Source organism: Ascidia mentula, chromosome 5 (assembly GCF_947561715.1).
Source record: "Ascidia mentula chromosome 5, kaAscMent1.1, whole genome shotgun sequence".
Taxonomy (NCBI): domain Eukaryota; kingdom Metazoa; phylum Chordata; class Ascidiacea; order Phlebobranchia; family Ascidiidae; genus Ascidia; species Ascidia mentula.
This window is the reverse complement of record NC_138570.1, coordinates 6152000-6172304: the sequence shown is the minus strand read 5'-3', so window position 1 is coordinate 6172304 and position 20305 is coordinate 6152000. Positions and strand designations below refer to the sequence as shown.

The 20305-nt window shown below is 36.9% G+C and overlaps 4 protein-coding genes and 1 pseudogene across 5 annotated transcripts; 3 read left to right on the top strand and 2 right to left on the bottom strand.

Moving 5' to 3' along the window:
• Nucleotides 1-7: 7 nt before the first annotated feature.
• On the bottom strand, nt 8-1062 carry LOC145904103 (NADH dehydrogenase [ubiquinone] 1 beta subcomplex subunit 5, mitochondrial-like). Its single transcript, XM_082992345.1, has 5 exons — nt 856-1062; nt 690-772; nt 494-625; nt 272-378; nt 8-213 (listed from the first exon to the last, which is right to left on the bottom strand). The coding sequence occupies exons 1-5, from the start codon at nt 953-955 to the stop codon at nt 57-59; spliced, it is 579 nt and encodes a 192-aa protein (XP_082848471.1). The 5' UTR covers nt 956-1062; the 3' UTR covers nt 8-56.
• Nucleotides 1063-2667: 1605 nt separating this feature from the next.
• On the bottom strand, nt 2668-4473 carry LOC145902429 (GDP-fucose protein O-fucosyltransferase 2-like). Its single transcript, XM_082990386.1, has one exon. It carries the CDS (start codon nt 4460-4462, stop codon nt 3194-3196), a length of 1269 nt encoding a protein of 422 aa, XP_082846512.1. The 5' UTR covers nt 4463-4473; the 3' UTR covers nt 2668-3193.
• Nucleotides 4474-4994: 521 nt separating this feature from the next.
• On the top strand, nt 4995-9831 carry LOC145902525 (xaa-Pro aminopeptidase 1-like). The gene is made up of 16 exons (XM_082990534.1): nt 4995-5879; nt 5945-6070; nt 6899-7034; nt 7189-7268; nt 7635-7794; nt 7851-7932; nt 7991-8165; nt 8227-8367; nt 8422-8558; nt 8617-8688; nt 8798-8885; nt 8948-9095; nt 9204-9293; nt 9367-9443; nt 9501-9599; nt 9659-9831. Exons 1-16 carry the CDS (start codon nt 5769-5771, stop codon nt 9773-9775), a joined length of 1839 nt encoding a protein of 612 aa, XP_082846660.1. The 5' UTR covers nt 4995-5768; the 3' UTR covers nt 9776-9831.
• Nucleotides 9832-10622: 791 nt separating this feature from the next.
• On the top strand, nt 10623-15580 carry LOC145903605 (complement component C6-like). Its single transcript, XM_082991698.1, has 11 exons — nt 10623-10778; nt 10909-11130; nt 11311-11449; nt 12129-12273; nt 12514-12646; nt 12802-12913; nt 13099-13234; nt 13495-13685; nt 13752-13877; nt 14043-14164; nt 14415-15580. The coding sequence occupies exons 1-11, from the start codon at nt 10686-10688 to the stop codon at nt 14622-14624; spliced, it is 1629 nt and encodes a 542-aa protein (XP_082847824.1). The 5' UTR covers nt 10623-10685; the 3' UTR covers nt 14625-15580.
• On the top strand, nt 15339-20268 carry LOC145902784 (complement component C6-like; annotated as a pseudogene). Its single transcript, XR_014402626.1, has 10 exons — nt 15339-15359; nt 16645-16866; nt 16983-17124; nt 17908-17968; nt 18293-18437; nt 18624-18880; nt 19235-19341; nt 19492-19614; nt 19677-19798; nt 20047-20268. The product of XR_014402626.1 is annotated as a complement component C6-like (transcript).
• The last annotated feature ends 37 nt before the right edge of the window (nt 20269-20305 follow it).

The window sequence follows — 20305 nt, the reverse complement described above, 5'->3', positions numbered from 1 at the left end:
ACAATAGAAGAGTTAGGGGAAACTTTATTTTTAACCAAAAATCACATTGGGAAAAATTATCGGTCAGAATAAGGCTTTTCTTCATATCCATGTTCTTTTGCCCAAGTATCAAGTCTATCCCTGGTATCTCTATCAACCAAAGGAGTAGAAAAAAAGGCAATCATTCCAGTGCGTTCCAATGCCTGCAGTTGAAAAACCTGTGCCGTAAAACGTCTGTAGAATAAAACATTTGTTAAGGCTAACATGTAATCGATGCAAGAGGCAGCCATACGCCTGTCTGCTGAATCCCATTTGCACTTCAAGCTTTTGTATATATTTGTAGTAGGTAACTCTGGGGTCTTCAACAATCCATTTGGAAAGCCATCTCTGAATTGGATACTAGAATAAAAAGAATTCAATAATGCATGTAAGTGAGACAAGAAGTCAATGTTATGAAACTACCAGAAGTTTCAAATTAAAGTCAGAATGCATGTTGGTGAGAAAAAGTTAATACCTTGTGATATTCATACTCTTCAGGCTCGTAAACATCAGGATCATAGTCATGAAGTACTGCATCACCAATGAACAGTTTTGTATATGCCACTAACAAACTTGCAGGTATTACCCCGTATAACCAATATCGTAACTGCAAAAAAGTTCTTGTGATAATAACAAAAAAATCAAAATTAGGAAGTTGTTGCCACTCTTACAATCATGCGAATATTTTCCATTCCATTGCTAAGTGTTCTAGTTCTTAGCATTCGAGGTGCACCACCTCCCAAACGAAGGCATACTGCAAGAAAATGTAAGTTGGGTCAAAATTACATATTTTGGTATTGGAGGATAAGACTTAGGACAAAAAAATGTTCAACGTACATTTAACTGGTGATCTTGTTGTTTTTAATAAGAGTTGGGGTGTCTTTAAAGATCCTGGTACAAAAAGCTTGGTAAATTGATTAGCTTTGGACAAAGCCATAATTACTGGTGTGCTAACAGATCATACAATGTTTTTATATTTCCATTTACAGAATTGTTAATACTGGTAAAAACTGTTTAAACAATCCTGTATAATAAAATTTAAAGGGCATTTTGCACACTCGTAATTAGCAAAAAGTCAAGATGTAGCCTACATAAGCAACACTCAAAAAACAGATTCTCAAACAAATTTAAACCATGAACCAAGTTTAAGTATTTTGAATACATTGTCTTCACGGTAAAATGCGCTTCATGCGATTTATTTGTAACGAAAATAGTTTAGTCTGTGTACAATGGCATCCACATTGCTCCGTCCTACACCTGACCCTTCAAAACAAAATTGCAATTTGCATTGGTTGGTCATGGCCGACTAACCACTTGGGGTAAGAAACATAGAAATTAAAAGAAGCCTTGTTTTTTACAAAAAAGCTTTGCTTCATCATGTGCATCGTGACTAAGGTTCATTGCGACTTTTATTAAATTGCAGACTTCTATTAAATACTCAAACTGACTAGGAAGGCGTGGAGGTTTGGCAAGGGGGTGCATAAGTTTTCAGAATACCTGTCTAGCGGCCAAACAGCGATCTATTCATGTTTTGTATGTCGGTGTACAGAAACGTTTTCGGAAAAAGGTAAAACGCGACTACGAGAGCTTAATGTCAATTTAGTCACAATGGTAACTGTGACGCAATAATGGTCATTGTGTTAATGTAGTCGTGACTTATGATATAGTTGATTTGTTTTGCACTATCTTGGACTTGGTGTCTTGTAAGTGTGAATATAGAAGCACCGAAGGTATTCGGCTGTGCAGCCGTCCTGTGATGTGCATTGTCAAACCGTCATCCACTAAACCAGGCATTTAAAATCTGGATGTAGTGAATGATATCAAAATAGATGCTGTTTTAGAATTGGATTTTTTCAAGGAATGGAGGGGGCGCATTTACATGTGGGACCGGAATTGAGGCAATTGAAACACCCCAATCAAATCGAAAACTCGCGGGTATTATGTGTGTGTGGTTTGGTTATTTTTTTTGCTGAAAAAAGTGGTAAAATATGCGATTTTCCCTTGGGTTGTTATGTCGTTATCGATGGAATCGGAGACAATACAGGAACAAAAAAAAGAGTGCTGGGAATCCATTACAGTCGGCCCGTTTACACAAACAATTAAAGCGAATTCAAATGCGCTTCACTCAATCGTTGTTCCCGGTTTTTGTGCAAGAGGAGCGCCAGCGAGCACCCAATCCGTTTGAAGGAGATGTATTCAACGCGCTTCGTTTTCAATCTCTTTGTGGAGAACAGGCGTATATACGAAGAGTTTAAGGTGCGCGGTTTTGTTAAATTTGTTAGATAAATGATAAACATTAAAAGATAAGTGCTTGACATTGGTTTTATAGTTGTTTTAGGTGTAGACCGTCCACATTGCATGCTTGTATATTTTACTACGTTTTTCAGTCAATAAAAACAACCAAGTCTCACATGTCAACACATAAGAATTATGGATTAGATGTGTATGTTTCAATTCGTTTTGGGCCTACTTCCGGCTAATCCGATTCGCTTTCTGTTTATCATTTATCTTTTGCAATATGTGACAAACTTAGCCAAACTGCACACCTAAAACCCCTTTCGTTCGTTTGTTTTCGAAGTTGACTGAAAGCAAATTCAACACGCCTCCTTCGAACGGATTAAGCGCAAGAAACGTAAGGAGAGGTTGATCGAATTCGCTTTAATTGTGAACGGGCTTAATCACATTTCAAGAAGTTAAAATAAAATAAATATTTTCACAGCAAACAAAAACGTTTTATGCTTAACACAGGCTTCAAAACAAAAGACTGTCGATTCTCTTCCAATGTACAGTTCAACAAAACGCTGTTTTGCCATGGTTTGTACATGGATACAGCCAATGTTATAACAACTCTTACGTAATGGTTGTGGTGTAATGTAGGGGTAAAAGAAATGCGTTTTATACTATAGTAGGTCAAACTCATTGAATCGCTGCAACACATTGCAATAGGTAAGAGTAATATTTTATCAATTTGTGACTTCTTGCATTTGATTAGCTTTGTAATACATTCCAGGTAAACTCATAATACATATTTATGTTGGCAAAAGATACTGCATAATAAATCACTCACAAAATTCATGCAAAAGGCAAACAGTTCTTACTTTAGCTGATACACTTGTGTAAACATTCTCATCTCAAAAGTTGCATAAACAATCTACAGTTTAAAAATGTGAATAAATTATTGCCACAGTTCACTGTCACTGTTCCATACAATTTTCCACTTAGTGGGTTGCTCACATTCCATAGGCTCCTCATCAGAACAGATTCTATTAAAAGTGGTGTCTTTGGAAAAGCACATAATTTCCCGTTCTTCCTGAATTCTAAATGAAAAAGTGGATTCTTTGGTTCCTGTGAAGTAGCGGGCATGTGAGCAGATTATTTGGTCAATAATAGCTACACCACCCATTTTAAATTTTTTAAGCTGCTCCTTGGTTGGTTTATACATAACCATCTCTGGCAGAAAAGATTTTAACTCTTTCATTTCTTCTTTAGTTCCGTCAGATGCAATGAACACCTTGTTGACTTTATATTCTTTCATCTTTTCTTTGAGAGCTTTTGCAATTGTTTCAATGGCGGGAACATACTCTTTCCTAGCATACAAAAAATCTTTTCGGCGCAGGTGGGCAGCAATGTATGGACCACCCAGGGCTTCCTCAGAACATTTGTGAGATGTCCAATCATCTGGCATTACTGTCTTATCACTTTCATCTGTTGAGTCTAAATATGAATTTCTGAAGTTATTTGCCTCATTTGTCAGCTCATCAGAGAATCGCATGCTTCTTCTACAGTCCCAATAGTCTTTTCCACCAAACATATCATGCAAAATATTTTCTCCACGGTCCAACATTATAGATTGAGCTGTTGTATTTCCCCCACACAGGGGTTTTACCAAGATTTTTGACTGACCCTGCACTGAAACACACTTAAATTTTTTTGCATAGGTTTCTTCATAACCCCAGAACCAACCTCTAATCTTATCAGAATTTTCTTCTGATTCATAAACAGGTGGGTCGATGCATGGTCTTTCATGCATTTTGTCCTCCCAAGTTCCAGATGACCATCCTTCAGCATAATTTTGCAAATACCACACTTCATCAACTTTGGCTTCACCCATTTCTTCGACATAATCCTCAAACTCCATGACTGGAACATGCTTGGCGAGACTTGGCACATCAAAAAACTTTGACCAAGCTATTTTGCTCTGCTCCATATCCCGCTCTTTCCAGTGATAGCCGATTCTACCCCATGGTGGAAGAACCAACACCCACTCACTATCCTTGCATTGTTCGTCATTCCTCAGCAACTTTACCAAATTTGCAATTCGCATGTAGACATCTCTTCTCAAGTTGAAACCTTCTCCAGGATTGCAGTCATAAAGCAAATACCTTTTGTGCGATTCAGCCACAGAAAACAGTAGTAACAATGAAACGCACACAAAACGCAGCATATTACCTAGTTTCGTCTAAACAATAAATCATTTTATGCATGCAAACTAAAGAATTGTGAACATTTCAAAAAGGCTAGTTTCAACTGAAAACAAATAGCCTACTTGTATTTTTCAAACTGCACAAAGTCATACAACTATTAATTTCAATCCAGTACCTATCAAAGATGATGACATGCTCAAACGCAGAGACAGTAAACGACTTCTATAAATGTTGCTCAAGGAACACGCCCCAGGCAATATTTTTTTATGCGTCCATGTTAAAAAAGAAGCTCCACGTGTACAATTTGTCTCGATTAAATGGCCCCAGGCAAAAAGGTGGGACATAGTTTTACCGTGTGTGTGTCATATACCTTTCCTAAAACAATCATATTAAAAGGTTTCATATTTTGAAATAAACACGATGTGGAGTGTTCATCAAAATCAACGCCACGCAGGTTTGTTTGTGGTGATTTCCCAGAAGGTGCTTTCCTGTTTTTTTTAATGTCGTAGCAGTGGCAAACAATAAAAACAGTTGGCTTACCTTTGTGAAATGTTCTGCAAATCTATCTTTGCAGGAGAGCTTGCAATAAACCACGAGTACCAACGAAGTTAACAATGTAGTTCAAAAACCTCAACAAAACACGGCAAAGACTTTTTGGTCATGCACTTGTTATTTTGAATGTAGATGTTACTGTGTGCTGTGTTTATAATTGTTATATAGATTAAATAACATACAAAACGTACAGCGCAAATAGTTTTTTCACAGTGGTTTGGCAAACAATTACTTTGCGCAATGGCATTTAAGTCAACAACACATTTTAATCTTTGGACCCACCCACTGCACTCAAAGCACAATTCAACAAGCTGGAATAAGTTTTTTTTGTAACAAAAATTGTTTTTTAGTGCTTAGTGCAAGACAAAGTTTGATCATTATATATTTAGTATAAAATGGTTTAGTAATTCCTTCTTGTGTTGTCTGCTACGTGGACACTGTTGCAAATCAATGATAGTGTAATTTTGCTCTCCTTAACTGTTTTGTTGTTGTTTATATTATTTAGTAGATCAGCCAGAAAGTTTGTGTGAAATAATTATATGATCATGTATTAGATAGTGACTTCTGTTCATTGTTACTTGACAACTGTTGGCAATAACATTCATGGTTGATCGTCTGCACGTTTTGGGAGTTTATGGACTTTTGAAATTATAACAATTATGAAGTAGTTTTTTAAACTATTTTAACAAAAGCCACTGCATGAATAAGTTTCATCTTATATTTTGAAATAAACAGACACAAACTCACGTAATTTGTATAAGTATCAACCTCACTATGATGAAAAAGGGCAATTCAAGTATGCAGCTGAAGCAGCTACGTGAAGTGATGTCTTCAGGACAACAGGAAATCCATGCCATCATTATTCCATCCACTGATGCTCATCAAGTGCTGGCAATTTGAACATTGGGTATACTTTACTTGCACTTTTATACAAGTCTTTTGCATCACAGACTGGAGAACCTGTTGATGCAGAAAGAAGAGTTAAATATATTTCTGGCTTCACTGGACCCTCAGCCATTGCTGTAGTAACGAAACAGAGTGCTGCCTTATGGACTGGAAAGAAGTGGCATTATCAGGCAAAATTTTAATACCATACTTTTTATAGTCCACCTTTGTACGCATATTGGTATTTCTATGAAAATAAGTTTCGTTGGTAAATGCCCACCATGTAGCCCTCTCTCACAATGGAAAGGGCACGTCACAGAGCAAACCAGTGATGCATAGGGGTAATTTTTTTGGTTGAATGAGTGTACATGCTTGTGCTGTTGTTATGGCGAATTTTAGGGTGTTTGGGCTATTTCAATCAGGTAGATACTTGGTGATAGGTGCTCCTGAAAATTATGGTGAAAATGGAGCACAAAATTCATGCTGTATTTGTGGAAAAATAAATTGTTTTTGTAGCCAATCATTCAAGATTGTATGAAAGGTCCATTCCAGATCAACAAATTTTGATCAAAATTAGTCTCTGAAAAAATGGTTTAGCCACCCCCTGGGGGCTTTTGCCCCCCTGGTTAGTCAATATTTTGGTAAAAAAGCAACAAAAAATGGGATTGGATTTTGCAGAAAATAATTCGTTTAACTGCCCACTCATTTGCATTTTTGAATGAACTCTCTTCTCTATGAAATGGCATCAAATTGGCCGAAGCATCCCCCTAGCGCTGTTTATACCCCCCTGTTGGTCATAAGATCTTACAGGAGGCTCAAGAAGTCTTTGCTCTGTACACTCTCATCCAACTTTGAAGAATATTAGGTCCCTATGTAAGTCACAAGACCCATCAACAGTCATTGGGAAACAAGCGGAACAGTCGCCAGATGCATTAGAGCAGAGGGCCTTGAAAACAGGATTTCTCCAATTTAAGACCCATATAGGTCCTATAAAGTAATTACCTTTTTCATAAATGTAGGCAGAGCTTCAACTAGATGATAACTGGACTTTGATGAAAGAGGGGCTAAATGGTACACCCACAATGGAAAGCTGGATTTGCTCTGTACTTTCTGAGAAATCCAATGTTTCTGCAAATCCAGGACTTTTAAGAGCAGGTAGTGGGCTCGCTAGTTCATTTGGGTTGTGATGGGTAGTTGAATGTGTTTGCTTTCATCATACAACCTCTTTTTTGTACATTTAGAAACTTCTAACTACAGTTTTTGAATGGGTCTTTATTAGGTTTAGCAAAAATAAACATACTTGGTTTAGATTTGTGGATTTCGGTTGATAATGCTTTACAAAAGAAGGGCCATAAGCTTATTTCTCAATGTGAAGGTTTGGTTGACAAGGTGTGGCATGTCCATTGGTATCTGAAGTGTGCATTTGGCTTTTACAACGTTTTCAAATTAACCTGCATAGTATTATTGCATGTTGCATGGAATAAAAAAATTCAATTCCCCTATTTATGATTCAATATATGTGCAATCTTTGACTTAATTTTACACCAAATCTGTCGGTGTTCCAAAGAAATTTCTGTTGCTGCTGTAATATGACACAACTTTGTCAGTCATAAGTAATTTGAAATTCACAAAAAGGAGTTTGTTTTGTGTGAAAAGAATTGTCAAAATATAAATGCAATGTCAATAATTTATTGCAGTTTTTTTTCCAAATAAGTTTTGTTGAAGCAGGTGCAAAAATGTGTTCCCTTTGTGCAGATTTGGAAAGGTAGACCAAATTTTGTTAGCTGCACCATAGACATGATTTCTCCATTAAGAGTTGAGCATGAGTGTTTCAAGAAAATAAGCAATGTGAGAAAGGAAATGACCAAACGAGGTGCTGACTGGCTGGTCCTTACGGCGCTGGATGAAGTTGCTTGTAAGCATTTTGTTGTAGTTTAATCAAAATAATGCAGTTAACATTTTTTTTTCTAGGGCTTTTGAATTTGACTGGTTCTGATTTGCCATTTAGTCCTTTATTCTTTGCTTATGCAGTTGTTGGAATTGATAGTGCCCAGTAAGAATAATTTAAACAAGCATAAGACTATGTGTGTACTATTTAAACTATTTTTTAGCTTATTTGTCGAAGAAACCAAGCTCACAGGACCTGTTAAAAAGTACTTAGACACATTTAATATTTCAATCCATGAATACTCTGATGTGTGGAAATTTTTGGAAACATACTGCAATACAGGCATTACTTGGTTGAGCCAAACCTGCACCTATGCAATTATGTCTTGCATCAAAGAGGCAAATAAATTGAAATTAAATAAATGGTTACCATAGCAATAACCTTATGAATTTTTTTCAGACGACAAAAACAATTGTATCAAGCACCCCAGTAGCTGTGCTGAAATGTTGTAAAACCCAAACTGAAATTAATGGCATTAAAGAAGCAAATAACCGAGATGCAGTTGCATTCTGTCGCTTTCTTCATTGGCTTGAGTTAAATGTAATGAAAGTTCCAAGCATTTTGAAATGGTTAATGCAACTGTGACCTTGCTAGGTACATGCTGGTAATATAACAGAATGCTCTGCTGGGGACAAACTGAATGAGTTTCGTAAGGATGAAGTTGGTTTTGTGAACATTGGGTTTGAAATGATGTCATGTGCTGGTGCCAACACTTCCATACTACTTTATTGGTAAGTTTTCCATTTTCTCTTTTTTGGTTTTGATGTAATTCTTTATGTTGTGCAACAGTAATGACCCAGAACATGATGTAGCTGTTAAAAGTGATGAAATTTATATGATCGACTCCGGTGCATTTTTCAGGTTGGTTTTGGTCTAAGCTTTCATCATAACAAATATAAATTATTGGTAAATGCAAAACATTCAGTTAAGAAACCTTAACTGAACTTACATTTTTTTCTCGAACCAATAGGGATCAAGGAAGTACAGACAGTTGCAGAACTGTGCACTTCGGAACACCGACACTGTTTGAAAAAGAAACTTTTACCTTGGTGCTAAAGGTATTTGTTGAGTCTTACTTTCTTGCTTTTCCTGTTTGTTAAGTAGATAGTGTGACCTATAGGCACACATCGACCTAGCAATGGCACATTTTCCTGAAGACACAAGATGTTACTGGCTATCAGCACTTGCCAAAATGCCATTGTGGAAAAAGGGCCTAGACTTTGATACAATCATTGGACATGGCATTGGTTTTTTTCAATCAATTGAAGGTATTGTGATAACAAAGGTGCTATTATATGTATGCATGATTGATAAACCTTGTGGAAATATTGCAGTTCTACTGTTTCCTAATTTTGCTGATAGAAATTTTGTTCTAGGCCCTCCTGGTATATTGATATCAACCGAAAAGGCTGTCATAGCAGATGCTCAAGATAAGCCAATAGTTGCGGGAATGCTTTTTACAGATGGTATGTGCAGATATGCAAAATGTTTTTTTTCCACCAAAATAACAAAATTACGTTCTCATTTCGATGTTATTAGAACCAGGATACTATGAAAAAGGCAAATTTGGAATAAGAACTGAAAACACACTTTTAGCTGTGGAGGCTATAACCAAGGTTGTGGGTTTTCTTTGTTGTAGTTTTGTTTTTGTTGACATGGTTCCCATGATTTAGTACCAAAAGGAAGAAAAGAAGTTTTTAAAATTTGAAGTGCTCTCATTTATACCAATTCAAAAAAACATGATTATCAAATCCATGCTGGAAGCTGAACAGGTAAGATTTTGAATTAAAAATTGTGCATTAGTATAGTTGATACTTTTTGCTTTTCTAAGATTGAATGGGTCAACAACTATCACAAGGACTGTTTGAAAGTGGTTGGCGATCGTTTGAAAACTGCGGGCTACATGGAAACGTATGAGTGGCTTCAAAAGCAAACCACACCAATTTGATTAGTTATTTGTAAATTAACACAAAGTTGAAACAAGTTTCGGGCAATAAAAGCTATTGAAGTGAATCGTTGTAGCATATACCCGTCTTTCGATAGTGCGGTTTCGATAAGTTTTACAGCTTGACAGAAAGTAGACGATTGTCCATCAGCTGCTCAGACCCCAGAGAACGGACCAGGCCAGCGCACAGATGCCATTGGCAACATCGGTCAAGTGTTTGCATATACCAAGAAAGTTATTTTGGGTTCAAAACCCGTTTTGGTAAAAAAAATGCATCTTTTTGCAAGACCTGTGCACGGGGAATGTTCATTTAAGCCTAATTAAGTGATGCTGTGCAATGCAAATTGAAATGTTGGTTTCTTGACATTACCTTCGTGGGACAAGGTGACATTTGTTTGTCATTGAGTTCCAACCGCGGGCTAACAAAAATGTCTTGGGCCTCCTGGACGGTTCAAGCGAGCGGACCGACAACCGAAAAATGCCAAACAAAGATTTTGAAAGTTGATGTCAGCCCGTCTTGTATTGAACCTACGGGTACGACTATGTGTCCTATAGCCGAATCTGATACCTTTGGCAAAACAAAACGGCGTAGTTTACATTTCAGATGGATCGCATATCGAAACCTGCTGGTGAGTTTCGCAGGACGAATGCCGAAACAGGCCAGCATAAAAACAACAGTTCAGTGTGTGAGAGACTTAATTTGTAGACAGTGTTCAAATCGTGATGGTATTGTATTATACGAAGGTGCATATATAAATTATATTTTAAATGAAAAAAATAGTACGTCATAAGAATCATCTTAAATTACACCTTCAGAACTGTTTTGAACTTAAAAAAAGTATATTTTTTATTTCTTCTTTGTTATGTACATCTACGGCTCCATTACGGCCTTAACATATAGAAGCTATAAATTATGATATATCATCCAGCGACAGCATTGCTCGTTTTGGTGTTTTTGTTTGCTGACTGTTGCTACAGTTGTCGCCCTAATCCTGTTGATTGTTCGGTGAGTACAAAAGTTTTACTTTGAAATGTTCGAACCACCTAGTGGACCGAGAAGTTTGTGCCAGTTTGACAATACTTGTGCAACCCTTTAAAAAGCGTGCCATTTAGATGTTTTTGTTTGTCTGTGTTAGGTTTCAGAGTGGACCCAATGGTCACAGTGCACAAAAACATGTTCCAGAGGCGATCAGAATCGCAACCGAAGCATCACAAACTATCCTGAACATGAAGGAAAAATGTGCCCTAGCAACTTAAAGGAGTCGAGAAATTGCAACACAATGCTCTGTCCCATAGACTGCCTGTGGGGATCATGGAGTTTGTGGGGAAATTGTCCCAACACCAGCCAAAACTTTAAGGTAAAGTCCATTACGATGCATCAGTTTCGATATCGATTTTGCGATAAAACAAATATCTTAAATGATCGCTAACACCACAGGTAAAACGTTTTGGGCCAAATTTTGTTACCTATTTCTACCCATTTGCTCATGGTATTCAATAACGGTACTTCAACTCTACCCAACATGTTCTAATTGCAGACCCGAGTAAGAACGATAGAAAGACCGGCAATGTTTGGTGGAAAACCATGTGATGCATCAGATAGTGAATTCGAAGCTTGTCACACGCATGTCGCTCCAAATATCCAATGTGGAACTAATGAAATTTTGTGCAAAGACGGTAAAAAGTTTGACAATATTGTACATAGTTTAAAAGAGGTCAAAAGGCGGGATTTTTTCCTGGCATAGTTTTGTTCATCACCATATAAAAACGAAATCATACACATGTAAGAATCTGTTATAATACATTATGTAAAAAAAGTTTTATTTATACACATGAAGTAGGGTTACTTTGTCAAAGCGCAATTCCGAACCGAGATGCCTTAGTCACGTTGTCAAATTTTGACTCCCAATTTTTGAACGTTTTTTTGACAGCGTCATGTTACGGCCTTTGTTTATTTGTGGTTTCGCCAAAGACCTGTTTTGGTTGTGGTGCCACTAAAGTTTATTTTGTCCTCGGTAAGTTTAAGATCCCAGATGTTCAATCTTATCATGCCCAACTCAAAGGTTCCCGAGTTGTGTGAAGTTTTAATGTTGTTGCGGTATCGCAGGTCTGATTAAAGACTTAGGACAAGTTTTGTATTCGTAACCAACTGAGTGACCTTTTAGTTGTTGCACAACAAATTACGCAAGCAAGCTCGTCTCACAAAACAAAACCTCTAAAAAGATCAATATGTTGCGGGTATACATAGTAATAATATTTTGTCAGGGAATAGTACGTCACGGTTCATTAAAGTTAGAATCCACTGGCTTAAACTTTTCACATTTCGAAACAAAGGTAACAAAAATTGGGTTTCCAGGCTTAACCTGTGTACGAAAGGACCTATTATGCAACGGGGATGATGATTGCGCGGACAATTTCGACGAGCTCAACTGTAATGCAGTAGTTAGTCCTTGCCAAGAAACATTAGATGACATCAGTAACATCGACATAGCCGGAGCAGGGTAGGGCCTGACAGCACGTAAAAAAGCAAATATGCATTATATCGTTATTTTGGAAACTGTATACATAGCGTTATCATTAGCCTGGACCTAAAAATAACTATGTTGCTTTTCGATGACAAGGTGTATAAGTTGAAATTAAATTATGTTCTCATCACAATTATTTCATCAAATTGCCCGATTTTAAATAATTCGAGATGTAACCTGGTGTCAGGTTATCATATAACAATTGCAAAATTTTAGATTTGACATAGTCGATGAACAAGAAAACGGGATGATTCTTGACAATTTACGTTACGACGGAAGATGTATCAAAGTTGCGAGCGGAAATGGAAACTTACGACTGCCAGCCAACCTTCAATTTTATAGATTTCAAGTAAACTTACCCAACTCACTAATTATTTAATGGTAAATTAGCTTTTAGACCGACAAATTTTTTCAAAGTGAAAATAAATTTTTTGCTGCGTTTTAAATTATTCATTTCACGTTCTGCAATCAGTTATCTTCTGATGATTTACTGTAAATATGCAGAGTCAAGTGAACCAAGGCCTTAAAGTGAGGTCGTACCAAAGTGAAGCGCATTTTTTTCAAGAAACGAAGCAAGAAGTTAGGAATAATTTTGAACCTAAAGTGGAATTTTCGTGTATGTATTGAAAATTATGCAATAGGATTTTCTTATACGAATCTCACCTTGAACAACATAATGGTCATCAGCTTTATTCGTAGTTGGCTTTTGCATGCACTTGTCAGAGTTGTAATTGCACAAATAATTTGCGGGTTTTTGGTATATACTCAAACATTAAGTGACCATTTCATTATAAACATTAGACGAAAGCATCTTGGATCTGAGTATTGCGGTTGCCGTGAGCTCTGTTCAAGAACAGCGCACCATCGTAAGACAAAGCACCAAAGGAAATTCGACATACTTCAAAATAGGAAATGTTATTCAAGTAGCAAGTTTCAGGTAGATTCACACCAACGGACGTATGAAACTAATGTTTTTATCTCTGTTGACACTTTGTCTTTTCTTTTGGTAGAAATTATTCCGTCTCAATTTGTAAACGGTGCTGCTTAAAGGTGCACAAAATATTTCGTAAAAGTTGGTTTCATTTTCCTCTCCAAGTTCATCTAGAAAATGTTTATTTAGAAAATGTTTGCTATGTCGTTTGTGTTTAGAACGTTTATTGGTCGGCATTACTATTGTGCAACATTGCGTTCTTTCAGGACTGTGCGTGAAAATCTTATACTCTCACGCGCATTTCGAAAACGGGTAGCGGAACTTCCAGATCACTATGACTATGTCCATTACGCTCAATTTATTGACGACTTCGGTACGCATTACTACTCATCCGGTGTGTTAGGTGGAAAGTGGGAGATTATTTATCGCTACGATTCGAATGAACTGCAACACTCGGGTAAAGGCTTAACATGACATCAACTAGTCACGACATTATGTTTAAATGATTGCAATAAACTAACAGGACTGAGCGAAGCGGAACAGAAAGAATGTTTCAAGCTTGACGCAGCCGTTTCTGTCCTCGGGATAAAAATTATCAACATCAGTCCTTCGACGTGTTCGAGCAATAAATTTGTCAGTGAAAATGGAGGTAAATATGAATGTACACAATAGCCTGCGTATTCCTTTGAATCAACCAACCGTTTTTATTTCCACATAACCCATTTTTACACAAAATCTTTGTTTAGAAAAATGGTCAGCAGTCAAATATTTTTTATTGTTAAAATTCTTTGTCACAATGACTATTTGTTTTAAGGTACTTTCATTTCTGCTGCAAAGGATTTTACACAGTATGTGAAGGGAGGATCGTCGAACACTCATGACTATAACTCGTGGGTTGAAACAGTTAAAGATAACTTGGCTGTAATCGATTACAAGGTACGTTGCTTTAGTATGTTTTGAATCGTATTGTACGCAACAACCATTAAATATTTAACAGCCACTTTGTACATATCGTCCGTTATTTTGTCAAACCTATAGCTTGGTCCATATTTTCTTAATTTGGGTGCTATGTGGAGCGCAGTACTCAGGTTTGCTTTATGGTAGTTTCACTGAAATTGCTTGAAGTGGTAGTAAATACTTCTAATATAATATTATCATGTTGGCTGAAAAATACTTTTTACTGCAGTTGACTCCCATCTCTGCTGTGTTTGAGTCATTCGAAAAAAGAGCAAACATGGAAAGTGCTTTGTACAAATATCTGAAGCGATTCGATCCTAAAAACTGTTTGGAGTCCTGCGAAAACGGTGGCTCTCAAATAGTTGTAAATAGAGGCAAAGAATGCATTTGCCTCTGTCGCCCCGGATATGTAGGAATCTCCTGCTCCGAAAAATACTAACGAAAGGAGGGTCCAGATAGACATTTTCTTTTAGCTGTAGGAAGTAGTGTGCTTTGTTGTTTATGAACCTTACGTAACTAATTTGCTGAAACGTAGTTGTATTCACTGATGAGTTCATCTTTATTATCTTTGCAACTTTATGGAAATGGAAATGTTATTTGTTGAATTGCACTTATTCAATTTCCTCAAGTGTTGGTAATAATAGCTCCTTACAAAAAAAATTCGTCGAAATACTTCAGTTACTTAGTTCGTTTTTTAATGGTGACCTAGGTTTTTTATGGCAACCAAAGATTTTATTTCATTGTATTTTTTTGAAATTTCCAATTATAGGCAGAAACAAAAAAGCAGAAAACGCTGTGTTTTTGCCCTGCTAAGAAAAACGTAGCGTTGCGCGGCGTATGACGTTATACTATCCCATTCAGAGCCCGCAGTCATTTATTTATACTATCCCATTTGTGGCCCGCAGTCATTTATATTTAAACTAAGTTGAAAGTATATTTAATTATGAATTTATAAATACAAAGTTTTTTAAACTGGGGTGCGTCTTTTCTGAAAACTCGACGTTTAAACTTTTGAAATGGAAAACACTGGCTAAAATTTCTGCAGTGATGAAGAAACGCATACAGAGGAGCACTTGATATCGTATTGTACCGGAAATGCGTGGGTGCTAATTTAAAACTAGTGTGGAAGCAGTGTTTTTGATTTTATAAAAAGATGTTTGAGTTAAATTTCTCGGTAATTATTTCATGGTTGAATAATTTCGTCTTCCCAAATGCATCTTTTCCAAATGTATTGTTTGGATATATGCCGCCCTTCTTTCCAGCTCTCGTGGAAGCTGTGTTTGTGTCTATTCACTCACGTCACCTTCACTCACGTCACCAGACACTTATTTTGGGTCGCCATATACGTGACGTTTTTCAGTTATTTCATTAAATTTAAAGAATAAATAAATATTTCAAGTATATGTGACTGTCAAACTTCAGGTGTCGTGTGAAATTTTGATCAACTAAAAGGTGTCGTGAACAAAGAGTTTCAGAAGCTTTGGTTCAGAATAATGGTTTCCAACCTAGAATTAATGAAGAATTTATGTTCATTCGAATCCAGTTAAATTTTTCTTTGTAACAGTCATGTCAATTATTGAAAGTTTGACACGAAATAGCGTTTGTAAAATCATTACCTGCCGTCTCACGCAGAAACTTTCCAGTCAGACTCACGGTCACGGTCATTTGCTTTTAACTATTCACCTTTCACAGTTGTTGGTGAAACATTCAGTAGGGCGAGAAATAGGTTTCGCTGCAACAAGAGTTTCGCTACGTGACACGAAAAAGGCGATTGTTCAATCAATGCGCAGAGATCAGTCCAGGTCAGCATACAGATGAGAATGTATTTTTTAAGAAACTTTGGCGATGGTAGTCATTTATTATTGCAGGGGCTAATCAAGTTTCTTCAGGGAAAACTTTAGCAAGTGGCCATTTGCAAACTCAGTTAGTGGCGTATATAATTACTGTATAACTCGTGTGAATTTCTCGCAAAATTAAACGCTATTTCTTGCGCTCTTCGGTATCTATTCTACGTTAACAGGATAGCCCTACAAACTTCCCTCTTTGAAACAATTGCAGAAAACTTGGTTTTATTTGATTCTTTGTAAGTTCTTTCGCTTGGTTCTTGAACAAAAAATATGCTAATTCCGTAATTGATAGGATATGTTGTATTGTTTGTGTCTCTGTTTGCTGGCTGTTGTGACAGTTGCCCATCCAAGCCTTAACCCGTTGATTGTTCAGTAAGTGGAAAAAGTTTGTTTTTATTGCAGCCATATTTAAATTTAAATTGATAGTCACACCAGCTGCACTGACAAGACCTTTTAGGTCGAAACAGTGGCCATCTGTCTGCAGCTTATACACAATTCATATTTAAATTGTTTGAGAAAACCAAGACCCAAGTATAGAAGTTAATTTATGTGAAAGCGATACTAACGTTACTCATTCAGGGTGACATACAAATGTATTTTGTCTGTGTTTAGGTTTCAGACTGGGCCCCATGGTCACAGTGCACAAAAACATGCGCAGGAGGGAAACAGAATCGCACCCGAAAGATCACAAGAACTCCTAAATACGGAGGAAAAATATGTCCCAGCGACTTGAAGGAGATAAGAAATTGCAACATATTGCTTTGTCCCATAGACTGCCAGTGGGGACCGTGGAGTTTGTGGGGAAATTGTTCCAACATCGGCCAAAACTTCAAGGTAAAGACTAAATCCTCATTTTTGTGCCATTTATGGCAAAACTTTACAGTCACTTTGAGAAATTTAAATTCATATTCTCTCAACGACTGGGCTTAATGTATGTGATTGAATAACAGAGCCGAGTGAGAACGATAGTAAGACCAGCTATGTTTGGCGGAGAACCATGTACTGGACAAGATGACGAGATCAAAGCATGCCAGCCCGAATATATCGCCCCGAAAATCGAATGTGAAACTGATGAACATTTGTGCAAAGGCGGTAAATACTTGCGTTGTTATGCAACCCTCTATAACTCACTACAAATTAGTAGCAAATAAATACTACGTCACATACTTCATTTTTCCTTTAAATTCAGTTGGGGTTTTAAAATTCGCTTTAATCTTTTGTGAAAATCGGGAATTTAAATGCAATGTGAACAGACTACAACAGAACACTTGCATGTACATCAATCTTTTACTCCAAAGGGAAAACTTACGACAATAGGCTTTCGGAGCAGGGAATGAAAAATGAAAACCAACACATACCTTCAATGGCTGAAAATCGCAAACACAAAAATTCCATAGAATCTCGTTTTAGACACATGTTTATTTAACAGCAGAACAGCTTACTATATACTTGCTACATCGTGCACTGTAACATCTTAATTCAATTAATATTGTGTAGAACGTGACAGTTAATTGTCTTGTTATCGTCTCGATTAGTGTCTTTCAGATACCGTAATCAGTGTTTTACAACATACTTTTACGGATTATCAAAAAAATCTTGGTGCAAAATAATTAGGGGATTGAACGAGGTTTACTGTATGTGTAAACATTATAGTAAACTATTTTTCCCCCGTCATAATAAAGATAGAGGTATTGTAGTTTCACGAAACCAATTTTGATTGAGCAACCCCTCATTCCTATAATTCCTGTTAGGATTCACAAAAACCTTTACAAGGTAACTAATTTTTTTAGATTTAACATGTATACCAAAGGCCTTAATATGCAACGGAGACGATGATTGTACAGATAGATCCGATGAGTTCAACTGCTCATGCAGTCAATAGTCCTTGTGCACGAAAATTAAACAGCATCAATGACGGCGACATAGTCGGAGCAGGGTAACTTTGACCGCATTTTTGTGCAATCAAAATATAATAAATCAGTGCTGCTTTACAAAACTATCATATGATTGAATCTATTTGACTGTTCTACTATGAATCACTGTCTAAAAAGAAGTTCTGTCGGACGTGAGCTATTACTTATTCAGGCAAAACCATTTTTAGGGCGCCAGTATAACTATAACCAACACCGAATAAAGGTTATGCATAGGAGAAATATTATTATTTTTCTTTCTAGGATATTTATTGGCGACAGCCCTCCCTAAAAACTGACTAATGTGAGACTTAAAATGTAAGCTTTCTGAAACAATAGCAACATTTCAGATTTGACATAGTCAACACAGCAGAAAGCGGAATGATTCTTGACAACTTACGTTACGACGGAAGATGCATCGAAGTTGCAAGCGGAAATAGTAATGCACGACTACCAGCCAACCTTCAGTTCTATAGATTTCAGGTAAACTTGCTTTGGACATCCTGATCACAACGAACTCTACTCACAGATACAACTATGAATGTGAACGTTTAGATCACCGCGCTTGTTAACGTGCAGCAAACAAAATTGAAGTGCTTGCGTATAGGAACAAACAATATTTATTGGTTGGTTACACTTAACAAAACGATGGTCGTTACACGTATAGATAACAAATTGTAGGTAACTTTCCAATGTACAGCATGTTTTCAGGAGCAAAAAAAACAAGACTTTAAAGCAAGTTCGTATGAAAGTGAAGCTACAATATTTGCTATTTGCCATTTTTTGTTTGTATCTATAGAAATTAAGGGAATTTTGAGTATCAGCATTGATGTTGCTATGAACTCAGACTCCGAACAGCGCAGCATCGCAGAGCAAAGCACCAAAAAAAGTTTCAAATACTTCAAAATAAAATATCTTATCCAAATTGCAGAGTTCAGGTATAGCCTACATGGAGTTCAATGCTCTTATACAATGTCTTATTGCTAACCCTATGGCAATTTCTTGTGTCTGTCGCCAGGAACTAAGCTTGCGCCAGGTTCTGCATGCCTCATTACCCTCAATGGTGCTTTTTGCCAAATGAAACTTCAAGCGCCTTTAGTTTTATCTAGAAAAAAATTAGGGGTCCGGTGCTGCATTACATTGAACGTGATTGTCACGGCCTTGTATTGGGTCAATGTCCTGTTTTAGGTTTTCGATGTGCTTTGTAACAGCTTTGTGTTGTTCCTTTGAAAGTTACCTAATAATGAAAACGTTAATATTCAAAGCCGAAATGCCGGTTAACCCTTTTTTAGGACTGTGCGTGAAAATCTTATACTTTCACACACATTTCGACAACGGGAATTGGAGCTTCCAGATCACTATGACTACGTCCATTACGCTCAAATTATTGATGACTTCGGTACGCATTACTACTCATCCGGTGTGTTAGGCGGACAGTGGGAGAAAATTTATAGCTACGATTTGTACGAATTGCAGCACTCAGATAAAGGCTTGGCATGACATCAACTAGTTACGACATTATGTTTACATGATTGCAATAAACTAACAGGCTTAAACGAGACAGAGCAAGAGGAATGTTTCAAGTATGAGGCAACCCTTGATTTGCTGGCATTTAAACTTCATTCCGATTATTCGAAGTGTTCGATCAATGAATTTATCCGTGAACATGGAGGCAAGCATCACATTGTCGTAATGTCAGATAACAATGGTCGCAAACGGATAATTTTTTTGAAGGTACTTTCATTGCTGCATCAAAGGACGTTACATTGAACGTCAAGAGAGGATCGCCGAATACTAATGACCACAATTCGTGAGTCGACACAGTTAAAGATAACTTGGCAGTAATCGATTATAAAGCACATGCTTTTTGTTTGTTTAAATCGTATATTGTACGCAACAATCATTGATAATTAACAGTCACTTTTTTAACAGTCACAGCTTCATTTTTGTTTAATCCCTAATCCCTATTTTTTTTAAATTTGGGCGCTTATCTAGATAGTTTGTAACTCGTCTTTGCGTTTCGTTAAAGCTGAACTTATTGAGATATCTGACACCATTGTTTACTATATATTAATTTTGAACATTTTAATGCTTTTTATTGCAGCTGACTCCCATATCGGCTATATTTAAATCATTCGAAAAAAGAGCAAACATGGAACGTGCTTTGTACGAATATCTGAAGCGATTCGATCCTGACAACTGTTCGGTGTTCTGCGAAAACGGTGGCTCTCAAATCGCTGTGAATAGTGGAAAGGAATGCATTTGTCTCTGCCGCCCCGGATATACAGGAGTCTCCTGTTCGGAAAAAAATGACCAAAAAAAATAAATAAAAATAAAAATTTTCTGTCTAGCTGTATGGCGTA